General features: G+C 38.2%; 1 protein-coding gene across 6 annotated transcripts in view; it reads left to right on the forward strand.

Moving 5' to 3' along the window:
• Positions 1-16,299, forward strand: part of PBX3 (PBX homeobox 3) — a 227,915-nt gene that overhangs the window by 51,756 nt on the left and 159,860 nt on the right. For 3 of the 6 annotated variants that reach the window (XM_073806605.1, XM_073806607.1, XM_073806606.1), the window contains exon 3: positions 9,848-9,913. The exons of the other annotated variants lie outside the window; for them this stretch is intronic. In XM_073806605.1, the coding sequence (XP_073662706.1) occupies positions 9,848-9,913 (66 nt within the window). The remainder of the gene's footprint in view (positions 1-9,847; positions 9,914-16,299) is intronic. 6 annotated transcript variants of the gene reach the window in all.

Genomic DNA, 16,299 nt, shown 5'->3' on the forward strand with positions numbered 1-16,299 from the left:
ATTAGTTCTTAATAAATATTCTGGATTATTATTATTAGAACATATTTTCTATTGTAGGGTAGTGGTAGTTCATCAAACTGTTCTCATTATTAAATATCCTTCAAGGGCTTCCCTGGTGGCGCAGTGGTTGAGAGTCTGCCTGCTGATTCAGGGGACACAGGTTAGTGCCCCGGTGTGGGAGAATCCCACATGCCGTGGAGCGGCTGGGCCCGTGAGCCATGGCCGCTGAGCCTGCGTGTCCGGAGCCTGTGCTCCGCAACAGGAGAGGCCACAGTGGTGAGAGGCCCGCGTACCGCAAAAAAAAAACAACAAAATCTTCAAGATTATCTAGTTCTGTGCTTATCAGTCAAGTTTTTTATTATTTATTTGATTTCCTAAGTACACTAGGAGTAGAATGAAGTTTCCTGAGTAGAATATATTAGTATGTTAACAAAAGAGACATCTCTTTTTTAAAAATAATTAATACATTTCTATTCTGGTTTATATATCAGTGTTTTATAAATTGAGCTATTAAATCTCATCTCTGGGTATGTGAATAAGGTCTACTTGTGGATCAAGTCTAGATAAAGTCCAGATATAGATAAAGTACTTTCCTGACGTTCAAGACAAAATAGGAGATTCTGAATGGTGATAAATTATTACATACATACAATGTTTACTTTCAAACCTTCTTTTGTTAGTCTACAATTATAACATTTTTCCAGTGGAAAATCTAAAAAATTGTTGCTTGACAGAATCGTAAGTAGTACCCTTAATCTTTTTTTCTGCAACTTTAAAGTTACAGTCTATTTTAATTGTTCATGGAAGTTATGTTCCATAAAGTTGCCTTGAATACTGAATTAGTGAATCCTGAACCATTGCTCTTAAGGGAAATATGGGGTTAGGTTCCTGTGAGTCTCTGGTCATAACTTTTCAAATTCATCAATGCATAACCTTGTTTTATGTGTATTTCTGTTTAAAGTCACTTATTTAATATATATTGTTGATACATTAACATTGAACTCATGGCCAATGGGACTATAACTCATGCCTAAATAAAACTTTTCTAATATACATATTTTCTCTGTAAGGATCCTCACATTTTTCTTGTACTTAGGAATTCTAGACAACATTTCAGTACTTTACTTGGGGCTCATTTAAAATAACGAAATCGGGGCTTCACTGGTGGTGCAGTGGTTGAGAGTCCGCCTGCCAATGCAGGGGACTCTGGTTCGTGCCCCGGTCCGGGAGGATCCCACGTGCCGCGGGGCGGCTGGGCCCGTGAGCCATGGCCGCTGGGCCTGCGCGTCCGGAGACTGTGCTCCGCAGCGGGAGAGGCCACGGCAGTGAGAGGCCCGCGTACCGCAAAAAGAAAAAACCAACCAACCAAACAAACAAAAACAAATAAAATAACGAAATCACCAGAAAAAAGCATAAAAATGTGAGAACATTGACTAAGTAAACTGCAAAAAGGACTCTTGCTGAAACAAGAAGAGAGCTGAAACAAGAAGGTGGAGCATTGCCCTCTTCAACGTCAGCTGAGAACATGCATATCTGGCAACTCAAAAATGTTCTCCACTCTGCACATATACATATCTGCAAATGACTTCTAAAGTACCTGAGTATTGATTTTAGGGTTACAAATAAACTTTACTGATTAGGTGAATTTGTAACTGCAGATTGATTATAACTGTTTTACTTTTGGAAAACAATTCATTTAAAATTTATTTCTGGATGGGGAGATGTGGTATGGACTAACATTTGATTAGTTATTCTTACATTATTTTTTATCTTGATACTGATTTTTTTGGTAAAAACCTGTGGTCCTAGCTATTTTCTTTGTAGCCATTTGGTTCTCTTTGTAGCTGTAATGCAACTGTACTTCTGAGGATAGTCTAAGTTCTTTACATTCTTGAAGACAGTTACCATCTCAATAAAAAAAAAACAAGGAAAAAGGCGAATAAACTTTAAAACTTAGAAGACAAAATAGAATGTCTATGACCTCATAGTAGGTTCTTTTAAACGGAACACAAAAATCACATCTAAAAGGAAAAGGTTGATAAATTATCCCTAAGTTACTTTCAGTTACATTAAAGTGAAGAATTCTGTTCGTCAGTATAAACTGTAAAGAAAATGAAAGTATAAGCCACAGAGTGGGAGAAGATACTACAATGTAGATCACTGTAAGTGATTAATATTAGGATATATAAAGAACTCCTACATTTTATTAAGAAAAAGACAACCTGATAGAGAAATGAACAAAAAGCTTGGTTACTTTATGAAAGAAGAATTATAAAGAATACAGTCAGTTCTGTTGTAATGCTTACTTTGAAAATGTGAGTGTTCCAGTGCAATTGATATATTAGGGAATAATTTGGGCATGATGGAAATTTCAGTTTGCTTGTGTGTGATTTCGTCCTTGAGAAACACTAGGTGAATGCAGAAAACTACACCCAGCTGAGATGCCACATAGGAATACGCAAAATGCACACACCTCAAACATCTTTCAGCTACGTCACTCAGTTCACTGAGTGTGTTACAAGCCACCCCCATCCCGTCAACATGTAGTGCTAGAATTTTCTGTCTGATTTCAGATAACTGCTTCCATCATTTGACAGTAACTCAAAAGTTGCAGCCTTTGCAATGCCCAGTTCTTTAAGCAAACTTCAGGTCTTTTTCAACGTAGTATGTTGTGTTTATTGTAGTATTTATGTATTTCTTAATCATTTAACATGTATAAAACTTGGCTCTCTTTATTAGATTCCTACCTTTTTAAAAAACCATTGACCCCCTTTCCCCCATAAGCTCTGTGGTTTTTATTACACAATTTTGCATAGCTCAGTGATTCTAGAGAAGCATATGTTGTGTTATAGCAGAACTGACTGTACATACACTATGATTCCTTTTATATAATATTCAAAGACATGTAAAACTCAACTTGTATATGAATATGATAAAAATCTAAAGGGGATCAAGGGAGAGGGACAAGGATGGGATTGGAGAGTGGCGCCCAGAGTTCTTTCAAAGATAATGTTAGACTGTGTCTTCAACTAGAGAGCAGGTACAGTGGGTAATGATTGCTTATTATTTTTGTACCATACATATATTTTACTGAGATAATTCACACACCATACAATTCACACACAAAGTGTGTATAATTCAGTGGTTTATTCTCAGAGTTGTGCAACCATCCCTGTGGTTTTAGGACACCTTTGTTACCCCAAGAGGAAACCCCATACTCATTAGCAGTTACTTTCCATTTCCCCCCGAAACCCCAGTCCTAGGCAACCACTAATCTCCTTTCCATCTCTATAAATTTGCCTATTCTGCACCTTTCACATAAACAGAATCATACAATTTGTGGTCTTTTGTGACTGGCTTCTTTCATTTAGTAGAATGTTTTCAGGTTTCATTCATGTTGTCACATGTATCAGTGCTTCATTTCTTTTTATGGCTGAATAATATTCCAGGGATATACAATATTTCATTTATTCATTCATCAGCTGATGGATATTTGGGTTGTTTCCTCTTTTTGGCTGTTACAGTAATGCTGCTATGAACATCTGTGTTCAAGGTTTGTGTGGACATGTTTTCATTTCTCTTGAGTACATACCCAGGAGTGGAATTGGTAGGTCATATGGTAACTCTATGTTTAACCCTTTGAGGAACTGCGAGACTGTTTTGCACAGCACCTGCACCATTTTGCATTCCCACTAGCAGTATAGCATACATATACTTTATATGTTTTCCTTATGTCTACTCAGTACATTTTTAAAAAGATAAATGGGACAATTCAAGTAGGTTGCAATTTTTTCTCTGTAAGTAGAAATGTTGGAATGACAGACTCTCCGAAGGTTGGGTGTAGGGATCCTATCAGATGATAAACTCTAGTTCAACATTTGGAGCTCTGCATTACTGGACCTTTGTAGAACCCTGGGTTAATTTGTGAAGTAAGAAAACCTTGTCTTCAGACTTCCCATATTCTAAACCTCCCTTCACTCATTCTTCTAGGTGCTTCCTGATTTCGTGCTATCCCTCTGAAAGCGTAATTGTACACATTCCCTAATCACCACTCCCTTCTCTTTGCTTTTATAAAGCTTTCCACTTTCTCAGTGTTTGTCTCTGAGACAAGTACTCTATAGTAACTTACTCGTGACTGATGTTAGGTTAATGTTTTACAGTTCTCAAGGGATTTATAATTTAAAAGACAGTTTTGTTCAAAGAATATATTTTATGATGTAATTTTAAGCTGCTGGGCAGGAATGAGTAGATACATGCATTTTGTGTGTGTGTGTGTGTGTGTGTGTGTGTGTGTGCGCGTGTGTTGGGGGTGGTGGAGGGGAGGGATAAGTAGCTCTTTATAGTAACCAGTAAACCATACATGTAACCTTCTGAACCTGTGAGGTCTGTGATCTTCATTCTGACTATGCCTGACTACTACTAAGTGTCTTCCTGTGTTAAGTAGACCCCTTAGGCCAATTTTCAGTGATCTTAGACTATAGTGGACTTTTGGATATTTTTTTTTATATGTAGTTACTCAGCTTTTTGAATATCTGTCCTTTATGGGGAAAAATCCTACTTTTGGTTCTGCATCCCCAAGCCAGAAGACAATTTCTTTATGTTCTTTGTAACCAGAGCTCAGGCATGCGATTCAGACCCACCCAATCAGATGCAGTCACTTGAGTTTGGGAGAGAAAAGTGTGAAGAAGATGGTGCAGTGTGGAATCTGTTCCTAATGAAGGGAGATCTGGCATAGAGATTGACTTTCATGGGTTGCAAATGGTGGAGGGCATAACATGGCATCTTCAGCTCCCAATATGTGAGCTGTGGTTCTCTTGCCTAGTAGCAGTCTTGCATGAGGATGTGGGTGTTGCAGTTTACATAGGCATCAGGCCCTCCTGGGAATTCTGTAAGCTCTGTAATATCTTTCCGAAATTCCTCTTCTACTTAAACTCGCTAGCATTGCCTCCATCTCTTTATTGATTCCTCAGACTCTTGCTTAGCTGGTGGTTAAATCGTTATTTAAATGATAAACATGAGATCCAGATCTTACTTGGCTGGAGAAGGCCTGTCCAGTAGCTTCTCAATTGGCCTTTAAAAATTAGATATGTTTTATGAACTATTGAAAGCATACAGAAAATTAGTGAGTAATAAAATGAACAGCCATGTCCCACACTCAGGTATTAAAATTATACATGTAGTCATATTTACTTCAGATTTTTTAAAAGAGGAAAACATTACAGATATAGTCTTAATTACTTGACTCTTAATTGACTAGGTTTGCTTTATTCTTTTCCGTGTACAAACTTAGGAGTTTCACATTCTATTTCTCTTATTTTAGTGAGTATCAGCATACATTTCTTTTTTTTTTAACATCTTTATTGGAGTATAATTGTTTTACAATGGTGTGTTAGTTTCTGCTTTATAACAAAGTGAATCAGCTATACATATATCCCCATATCTCCTCCCTCTTGCGTCTCCCTCCCACCCTCCCTATCCCACCCCTCCAGGTGGACACAAAGCACCGAGCTGATCTCCCTGTGCTATGCGGCTGCTTCCCACAACTATCTGTTTTATATTTGGTAGTGTATATATGTCCACAGCATACATTTTTTTAAAAATTAATTATTTATTTTTGCTGCGTTGTTGCTGTGCGCGGGCTTTCTCTAGTTGCGGCGAGCGGGGGCTACTGTTTTGTTGCGGTGCATAGGCTTCTCATTGTGGTGGCTTCTCTTTTCAGAGCATGGGCTCTAGGTGTGCGGGCTTCAGTAGTTGTGGCATGCGGGCTCAGTAGTTGTGGCCCACGGACTCTAGAGCGCAGGCTGCATTGGCAGGTGAGCTGTGGTTCTGCATTGGCAGGTGGATTCTTAACCGCTGCATTGGCAGGTGGATTCTTAACCGCTGTGCCACCAGGGAAGCCCCACAACATACATTTTTGTCTTAACCAAAGTCCAAAGTTATTTAGTGTCTTACCCTTCTAGTCAATACAAGGGCTTGAGGGCTTACAGTCATCCCTCCTACCCCTGTCCTACATATGTATGTAAGTTGCAAATAACGAAAACCCCAACTATGATTGTTTAAGCAAATCATGATTTCTTTTTGCTACATAACAAGAGGCCCTGAGGAATACAGTTTGGTCAGCAACTCATTAATGTTGGAACCATTGTCTCTGTAATTCTCATGGTTAACAAAGCCCTTCAAGCTGTCTTATGTATTTTTTTGAAATGAATTCATTATTCTTTGAGCAGTTCCTTACGTTCTGGTCCAACAAGATGTTCCAAGTTTATCTTGTATTTTCCCTGCCCCAGCCCTAGAATCAGCCATATTCTGTAAGTATCCCAGGTTTCTTTTAGTGGAGAATGGCGTGTAGAAACCAAGAATTGCAAACAAGACATGCTCATTGCTATTGAGTGTTGCTACTCGTGAGTCCCCAAAGATCTAGAGAATACACACACACACAGCATATATACATATCAATACATACACACACTTTCAAAAGAAGTTTAAATCCCTGTCTACCTGTCTACCTATCTATCTGTCTGTCAAGAAACCCATGAATCCACTTCAACACAACAAAGTTTTAATTTTCTCCTGTTTCATGTTTGTAACTCCCTTCTTTGACGGTGAGAAACCTGGCTTCCATTAATTCAATATACTCAATTATTAGAAGATCAGTCCTCCCTGACTGTAACTAACTTCCTGTCACGGCTTGCCTCTTCTCCCCAGTTTAATGCCTTCACCATCTGCTGGGATGACTTCCTTACCCTTCTTAGGCTCTAGTACCCTAGGATGGTTCACTGCTCGCTCACCCCCGTGAATGTTCTCTTCACCCTATTCAGGCTCCCACAGCCGACACTAGGTCACCACTGGTGACTGTGCAGATACTCTCCAAGCCCCCTTTTGGGATCTGCCAACCCTGCATTAGGTGTGCTTCCTTCCCCGCTTCCCTCCAGACATCTGCCTTGCTCACCCCTGCCTAATGGCTTTGGACTGATTCTTTTCTTCGTTTCCTTCTTTCGTTTCACAGATACAGGTTTTCTATCTCTAGGGATATTACTGAGGATATTTTAGATTTTCTTTTTCCATTAAGTTTTCATCTGCTACATGCATTGTCTCTTTTTCTTCTGGATTATATATTTATCTGTTTAGTTTGGTCTGCCTTTTATGTTAGAGGCGTTTCTCAAGTGTCTGGTGATCCCTGTCTGTTCATTCATTTAGTCCCATGATTTTAAATATTAATATGCTGATGTTTCCCAAATTTATATCACCATCTTGAGCTTATCTCCTGAATTCTGGACTCTTCCAATTTCCTGCTGAATATCTCCACTTGGATATCTAATAAGATTCCAAGATCAGCACATCCAAAATGGAATTCTTGATTTTCCTCTGTAAACTTTTTCTTCCTCATTTTAATGTAGGCCAACATCACTCATCTGGTAGCTCAAGCCAGAAGCTCTGGAGTCACCACTGATTTTTCTTTTTCTCTTATAGCCCATATTCACTCCATCAGCAAGATCAGTTGGTCCTTTAATTAGAGTATAAAAGGGACAAGAAACAAAGATATCCCAGTAGCAGTGTGCACAACTAGTACCCAGGTCTTAGTTTCTAGTACCATTCCCTCTTAAAAGAACTAAGCACCTTGGAGAAATGGATGATTCCAGGATGGGGCAGGGTAGGTACAAGATGATCCTGGAACATTTTGTTATGCCAAGAGGTAGGGAAGTGCTAAAAAAAGATGATGGAGACATATCACAAGGACATAGGAGCCAGTTTGAAAAGTTCCCACTTGCCAAATCTGGGACAGCTTGAGCAACAAAATAGTTAAGTACGGTAATGAATTGTAGAACCATTGGAAAAAATAAAAATTCATGAATTCAAACTGGTAATAGAAAGACAGACAGGTAAATAAATGGGTGAAGAGGTAGGGCTCTTACAATAGAATGCAGAGGCCAGTAAGTAAATGGGGAAAGAATGCTGGAGTTGGAAAAATCATCATTTTGCAGTCATCATGGTTAGGACTGGATCAGGCAAGGAAGCTCAACAAATTCTAAATACAGGGGGAAATTTTGTTAAGGAGTAGAATATCCGTGTGGTCTTAAATATCCAGTGGCAAGGGAAAAAAGTAATATTAATGGTACAATGTAGAAATCAGACAGTACCTTGACCAGGTGATCAAATTAACAGTACCAGGGAGGGACAGATGGGCATTCTGTGCCTCCAGATGTGATACCCTGAGAAGATCACAACATCGCCTGTGTATCACTGAGAGTACATAACCTGAATCTAATCATGAGGAAATACCAGATAAATCCAACATGAGAAACATTCTAATTTTAAAATGGGGGGAGAGGACTTTATTCTTTAAAAATGTTAATGTCATAAATGTTCTGGAAATGTTCCAGATTAAAGGAACCTAAAGAGATTGACACTAAATACAGTATCCAATCCTAGACTGGATCCTGAAATGGAGGGGATAAAATGCTAGGACATTATTGGGTTAGTTGATAAATTAGATAGAAGTGTTGTATCATGTTAAATTTACTGAAGTTGATAACTGTACTGTGATTATGTAAGAGAATGTTGCTTTTTTTTTTGCGGTATGCGGGCCTCTCACTGTTGTGGCCTCTCCCGTTGCGGAGCACAGGCTCTGGATGCACAGGCTCAGCGGCCATGGCTCACGGGCCCAGCCACTCCGCGGCATGTGGGATCTTCCCGGACTGGGGCACGAACCCGTGTCTCCTGCATCTGCAGGCGGACTCTCAACCACTGCGTCACCAGGGAAGCCCAGCATGTTGCATTTTTAAGAAGTACCGAAGTGTTTAGGGATAAAGGGCCATGATATATGTAACTTACCCTCAAAAGGTTCAGAAATATGTGTGTATAAACTTGTATGTGTGCACGCACACTTGACAAAGGAATAAAATGTTGACAACAGGTAAATAGGTGAATCTGGTAAAGGATATATGGGTGCTTTTTGTACTGTTTTTATTTTTGCTATTTTTAAAATAACTGAAATTATTAAAACAAAGACAAAAGAATAACCCAAATCTCACCACTTCTCACTTCTTCCTCCCTTTATCAAGCTACCTTTATGTCTTGCTTGGACTATTCCAGTAGCCTCCTAAGTGACCTCTCTGCTTCCACCCATGCTGCCCTACAAGTCATTTCTTCTCACAACTGGTAAAGTGATTCTTTTAAAGCATAAGTCACTTCTTCTCATGGCTTACCATTTCACCTGAAATAAAAATTCAGTCCTTAACTATAGTCTTCAAGGCCTGTCTTTTGGTCCACTTCTCTCTAATGTTACCCCCCTTCATCCTGTGCCACTCATTTTGCTCCAGCTGAACTGGCCCCTTTGTGTTCCTCCAGTAGGCCAAATGTACTCTCCTTTCAGGGATTTTATACTTGCTCTTCTCTCTGCCTAGAAGATTCTTTGCCCAGATATCTGTGTGGTTTTCTCCCTCTTTTCTGGCCTCTGCTCAAATCACTGACCTTCCTGGTTAAAACAGCATCCCTTCTCCCCCCTCCCATTATACTCTATACCCCTTGTCTGTTTTATTTCTACTTCTGGTCTATATTTTGCATTTGTTTATTGTCTGTTTCCCTTTTAGAATGTAAGCTCCTTGAGAGAGGGAGAGAAACTTTGTTTTGTTCACTGCTGTATCCCCAGTGCTTAGAACAGTGCCTGGCACATAGTAGACTCTTAGTAAATGCTAGCGAATAGAAGAATATTTAAGCTTCGGGCACTTTAAAGCTGATGAAAACTCAACGTGTGTGAGTGGAGCTTCTTGGTTTTAATAGTCTTCACCATAGGGTGATATGTTTGGTATGTGGACGTCCAGCTGTCAAATCTTTGTCTCTTTGGCAGTTCTCCTGAGAAGTTTCCACCAATTTCCTGGCTGGAAAGTGAGAGAGAAAAAAGTGGAGGAGATGTGTAAGTCTGATTGCTAATGATATGGGAACAAAGTGGGTCCTTGTCTGTTCTCTGCTCTTAATTCTTTCAGATTTATGTGGTCCCCCTGTCCTTTTATTGTCTTTGAGTACGGTTTCAGTAAGGGGTGGGGCAAACAAGTGCATCTGTTCCACCAGTCAAGTGGGTTCTTTGAATGGAGGTCAAGTCTTCATACACTACAACTAGAAGGCTTCTGCTTGATCTTATATGGTATTAGGAAACTGCAGTTGACTTGGAAACTGAGAGTCCTTTGCTCCTGTTAAGTCATGCCAGTCAGTTGAAAGGAGAACTTCTCAAATGAGAGTGTCTCAGCCACTAGCAACTTGTGGCTGTTGAGCACTTAAAATGTGGCTTATTAGAATTGAGATGTGCTGTACATGTAAAATACTGAAAGACAAAGACTGAGAACAATATAAAATATCTCATTAATAGTTTTTTAAAAAGTTTCATTGCATGTTGAAATGATAATATTTTGGATATATCAAATTAAAATATTATTAAAATTAATTTTATCTGTTTCCTTTTGCTTTTTTAAAATTTGGCTATTAGAAATTTAAAATGACATAGATTATATTATAATTCTTTTGGACAGGAGCTGCTATAGAGTCCAACAAGTAAGACAAACACACTTGTCAGTAGTGGTCCTGGATCCTAGAAAACCATGAAAGGATCAAAGGTAGCAGATAGTATTTTCCCCCCAAAGATGGACATTTTCATGTTTGACCTTGCTGTCCCTCTAGTTATTGTACTTTCGTATACTTTGAAAAGACCTATTACCCTTGTTAACTTTTAACTTTATATGGAATTGAACTTGTTCCATCTCCCTTTTTTTGAATGCTAAATTGCTAGTAAAACTCAAGAACTGAACAGAATGGGTCCAAATTTTCCCAAACTATGCTGTTCTTTTTAAGATTAGTGCTGTAACCTAGAAATACTTGGATCCCAGGATATTTCGTTCTATAGAGTAATTCCAGAGGGCATGAATAGTCTGAAAATGTTATTCTTTCACAGATATAAGCAGTTCTTCTGTCTGAAAATAACCTATAGAAAGATCTACTAGCTGAAACAAATAGAGGCTACTTCCTTTTGACTCTCTTATGAATAACACTCATGATTATTGACTAGTACTGGATCATTTGGCCTCAAAGCCCAATTGATCACACTGTATTCTTATAGCTATATTGGCCTTTTACTTCTGCACAGAGGCACAGATTATAGTCCGTTGGCATTCATTTTTAATTTTATGAAGAGTGTTTTAAATTAAAACCTCCTATCAGATCACTCTCCCTCCTTTGAGACATTAACGTGGTCCTTATATAATTAAGCCATCCACCATTCAAGGTGATTAACAACTTCCAGAATAGGAATTTGAGGTTGAAAACACTGTTCCCAATTGCCATTCTTCAACCTGAAGGATTAGGGAATTATAGCCCCTCATTTCTGACTCATCTTTTATCAAAATGCTGAAAGATAAAATCTTCCTTATTTCTCAGTTCCATTCCTTTTTCCTTACTTGTGTGCTTAGGAAGATAATTTCTTCTCAGCATCTGACGAATTATGTCTGTTTTTTTCCTAAAGTTTGAAAGATATCAGAGTAGGTAGTCAGATTTTATGTGCCTCAGGCTAACTTTCTGGGTCAATCCATTTTGAAAAGAATCTTTTTCAAGGAGTTAGCAAGTAATTTTAATATAAAAGTATTCCCCTTTCACAGTTGAAAAAAGTTCTGTAGCTTCTTCTTTCTTTCCTATAGTCTCACTATTCAGAGGAGAGTGCATTTTATCTTACTGTTTTTTGTTTTTGTGCTAGCTACCCACTGTAAATTTAAACTGCATGTTTTAACTGTGTATATAGTTTTTCTATGGTGAGGAATTTGCTTTATATATACTATCTCCTACCTCCTTTTCTCCTCTTACTGTCTAGTTTTGTTATAGTATTAATTTTACTTCTGGTATGGGTTATTTTCATAAAATAAATAATATTCTTCAATTTTGAGGCCATCACTATCAGATTGTATTTCTTGACTTTCATTATATGAGATAGTATCTCCTCCTCTATTTGTTCTACTTTTAATTTTATGTTTTAGTTATTTTTGGAGAATAGTTGTCTGGCTTTATCCTAGCAGCAAATGATATTCTTTGAAGTGGCTGGGTAGTGTATGGAAAGTATGGGGAGGGACCAAATGGTCCAGGTGCTTCTAAGCCTTTTTTTAATTTAGTGCCCCATTTCCTGTTGCTGTCCTCTCTCCAAGCTTGTGGCATCTCCCAGTCTTTGCTGGTGAAACTGGCTCCTGCTTCTATTGCAACTCTTTCTCATTGTTTAATTTGGGTCTCCTCCACTATGGTGTATATGTCAGTATAGTCTCATTTGCTATCTGTCTTCCAGAAATTTATCAAAATTTGGTCTGCTGCAGCCCCTGCCCCCTTCTCAATGGATTTATACCCTTTACTGTTCTATCAATGGAAATTTGGAAGGGAAGAGGGGAGGTTAAACACATGAGCTCAGTCTGCTCTCTTGAACTGGGAGATCTAAAAGTGATATTTGCTTTTCATTAATCTTAAGTTGTCCTTGACTATTTTATAGTGCTTTTATACTATTCAAAGTGCTTTTACATAATGTATTAAATCCTCATAACAACCTCTGATGTAGGTGGGACATGTATTATTCTTGTTTTACAAGTTCGGAAATTGGGGATTAGAAAGCCTAAGTAAGGGATTTACCAAAGGTCACTTGCCTAAATAACTTGCAGAACTGGGATAAAGTTTAGAACTCATAGTGCAGTTAGTTCTATTTTTATTGTGCTGTTTTTCACTGGGCATAGGGTTATCAGTGTCCTCAAATTTTTAGTCCTTCCCCCCATCTCTCCCTTCTTTCTCCCTCCATGATCTTTGCCAAATCGTCTTTGAAATAGAATCTCAGCTCTCTTATTCTCTGTCTTCTTGTAGTGTCTCATTTTTTTGGATTATCAGATGATTGGGGTTTTCTTACTGTTTTGGGGGAGAAAACCAGGATTCTCATGTAGTTTCATTTTTCTGCAGGTTAATATATCTGTGCATGTGTAGCTGCTCTTCACCCATTAAATGACAGGCTATTTTTTTAATCAACATTTTTCACTTAACTTTCCATTCTTTGTAAAAATCAGTCATGAAACTAAAGAATTGTTTTGTGTTGGCTGGTGTTATTAGTGCCAGTCTATAAAGGCTACATGTAGGTAGTTTTGTGGTGTCAGTGTGATTGGTTTCTTTAGAGTAAATTAGACATGCATTCTGAATACAACACATATTGAATCATATACATCTATTGTTTACTTGTCATATTTATTTACTAGGTAAAAGTCACCCTGCAACTTATTTTCATGAAGAGTGTTTGTGTCCCACACTTTAACACTATTCGAATCTTTATTTTCCTAGAGATCTTGGAGGTGGACTAGAGGATACTTGTGATTTATGTGATGATATAACCTTATAGAAGAGACTAGGGTTTGTGCCAGAGATAGACCTTTTTCTGGAAGGAATACACACACACACACACACACACACACACACACACACACACACACACACACACAGAGTAACTTCATTGAGGCTATCTTTAGATTCAGGTTTGTTGAGTTGTACAACAACAGGTTGCACCGTTTATAAAATACTGTGTGAATGGTGCCTTCTAGACTTGTGCCAAAAGGCAGACCTATTGGACTGATCTAATTTAAGAACTCATAGAGTATAATTTAATGGAATCATTTTAAGCTTGGGAATCTTTGTTCAGCTTTGATTCTGACTCACTGTAATAACTTTTGTGTTATTTTTTATTATATAAAATTAAAAAGAATACCATTTTGTCTACTGCCAACTTACCTCACAGAGAAGATACAGCATTGTTATATTAAAAAAATTATAGTGGAATTCTTTGGAGATAAGTTCTTATGACTATAGTGTGTACCAGCTGTAGATGATAAGTGTTACCAGAGTCCCTGCTCATAAATATAAAAACATTTCTTATAGTTAAGTTATGAAGTTTGAAAATGAGCTTTACATGCTTGTTGTTACATAGCCATACTGGTTTAGTTTTAAGTTGACTTGTGGTTCACTCTTTTTTCAAAGAGGAATTTTATTATTTGGATCCGTTACCAACACTACTTGCTTGTTTAAAATGTTACTATTTTGACAAGAAAATTTTTAATCCTGAATTTTCCAATATATAATTCCAAATCTAAAGCTAATTCTTTACTTTTTAAATTTTCAAGAGAATGTTGGTCTTTGATTTTTAATTTAAAAATTTTGACTCTATCCGTAACAATTGAACTCTGTGGAAACAGGAAACATTCACACACTATTGATATCTTTCTTGCTTATAAGAAAAGGATTTAGATGTAGATATTGAGAAATCTTTATTTATAAATGGAAGTATTTATCTAGTATAACCCTGTACTGTTTGTTTTTAAATTGATTTTATGTAGAAGCTATTAATATGCAAGATTAAAATATAAAATAGGATAGGAGGGCTTACCTGGTGGTGCAGTGGTTAAGAATCCGCCTGCCAATGCAGGGGACACAGGTTGGAGCCCTAGTCCGGGAAGATCCCACATTCCGGGGAGCAACTAAGCCCGTGAGCCACAACTACTGAGCCGGCGCTCTAGAGGCCACGAGCCATAACTACTGAAGCCTGCGCGCCTAGAGCCCGTGCTTCTCCACAAAGAGAAGCCACCACAATGAGAAGACCGTGCACCGCAACGAAGAGCAGCCCCCGCTTGCTGCAACTAGAGAAAGCCCACTTGCAGCAACGAAGACCCAATGTAGCTAAAAATAAATAAATTTATATATTAAAAAAAATAGGATAGGAAAAGATTACAAAGTTTAACACTTCTCTGAGCTTTTTTGTGACTATTAACTTTTTTTTCCTGCACATTTAATTAGTTGTCTTTTTTGTATTTCCTGTGTAAGTTGTATTTTATATTACTACTCCGTGGAGTAGTAATGTGGAATTTGTACAGATTTCTGGAAAATGTATTTTAAAAAACCCAAAAGAAATTTATTTCCATTCATCTCATTCTTCAGTATCCCCTAGTGCCTGGCTTTACACATAGTTACATAATAAATGCTTGCAACTGTACAGAATTGAAGTTTTTACTGTGGGATTGAAACTAGCCCTGTGAAAGAGCTGAAAAACAATCGACCATACTGGATGTGTAGCCCAAGCTATTGTTTAGCCTCAGGATGGACTACTCTGATTTTTGACTTAAAGGATTTTTTTATTTTTATTTTTTTTTGCGGTACGCGGGCCTCTCACCGCTGCGGCCTCTACCGTTGCGGAGCACAGGGTCCAGACGACGCAGGCCCAACGGCCACGGCTCACGGGCCCGGCTGCTCCGCGGCATGTAGGACCCTCCGGGACCGGGGCACGAACCCGCGCCCCCCGCCTTAGCAGGCAGACTCCCAACCACTGCGCCACCAGGGAAACCCGACTTAAAGGTTTTTTTAAGTCCCTGTTTGTTCCTAGCAGGCTGGCTGGCTTTGCTTCACCCAGGTTGGTTGTGGTGTTAAACAGGATGTTGGATGCTGAGATTAAGGAATGAAATACTTTCTTCTGTTTAGTGCTCCTCTGCACTTGTAAATTAAGTGCTTAGAGCTTTAAAAAAGCGGTTTTAAAAGTAAGGCAAAACTTTGCCTTCTCCCGTTACTAAACCTGTAGCATCTGGCAGTAGAAAAAAGTATAGTGGGACTTACTGGCACCATGGTGCAGAGCATTGAAGAATTCCATATTGTGACAACACATCAAAATAAATTGCTGTCAACAGACCAAAACACCAAGTGCTGTGATTCTGTCTGACGTGTGAAGATTCAGACAGGCTGTCTTGACAAGTTGTGGTGGAGCACCTGCATTTGACAGAAGACAGTGATATAAATCTGATTTGCCTGATATGAAGCACCTAGATATAGTTAATGCTGGTGACAATAAGTCTGCATAAAATTTCCAAGACATGAGTCTGATTTTATTTTGCCTCTATTATGTGGCATTATTTTTTTGGTCACATTTTGTTACTCACTTGGTCCCTATTTGTGTTCATAGTTTGGCTTTGAAATATAATTGTGAATAATAAACTCTGAGTAATGTAACAAATTAAGGTTTAATTCAGTCATAAGGTTTAAGTCATTTTTTTTGTAGTATTGCAGAAGGCAATACCACTGCAGTTGCTCAAAGCGAAAGAAAAGCAATGAAATTTTATTTTACACTAATCATAAAAGTAGTCATAGCTGGAGTTATATTAATTTTGTAACTTACAGCCAAAATATTGAAAACAGTGGGTTAGAAGTCACGAGCTGCTGTAAATCTTCTCTCAAGCTGTATATGGCTTTAAAAAGCCTCTAGAAGAG

The sequence above is a fragment of the Tursiops truncatus genome, chromosome 6 (assembly GCF_011762595.2).
Source record: "Tursiops truncatus isolate mTurTru1 chromosome 6, mTurTru1.mat.Y, whole genome shotgun sequence".
NCBI lineage: Eukaryota > Metazoa > Chordata > Mammalia > Artiodactyla > Delphinidae > Tursiops > Tursiops truncatus.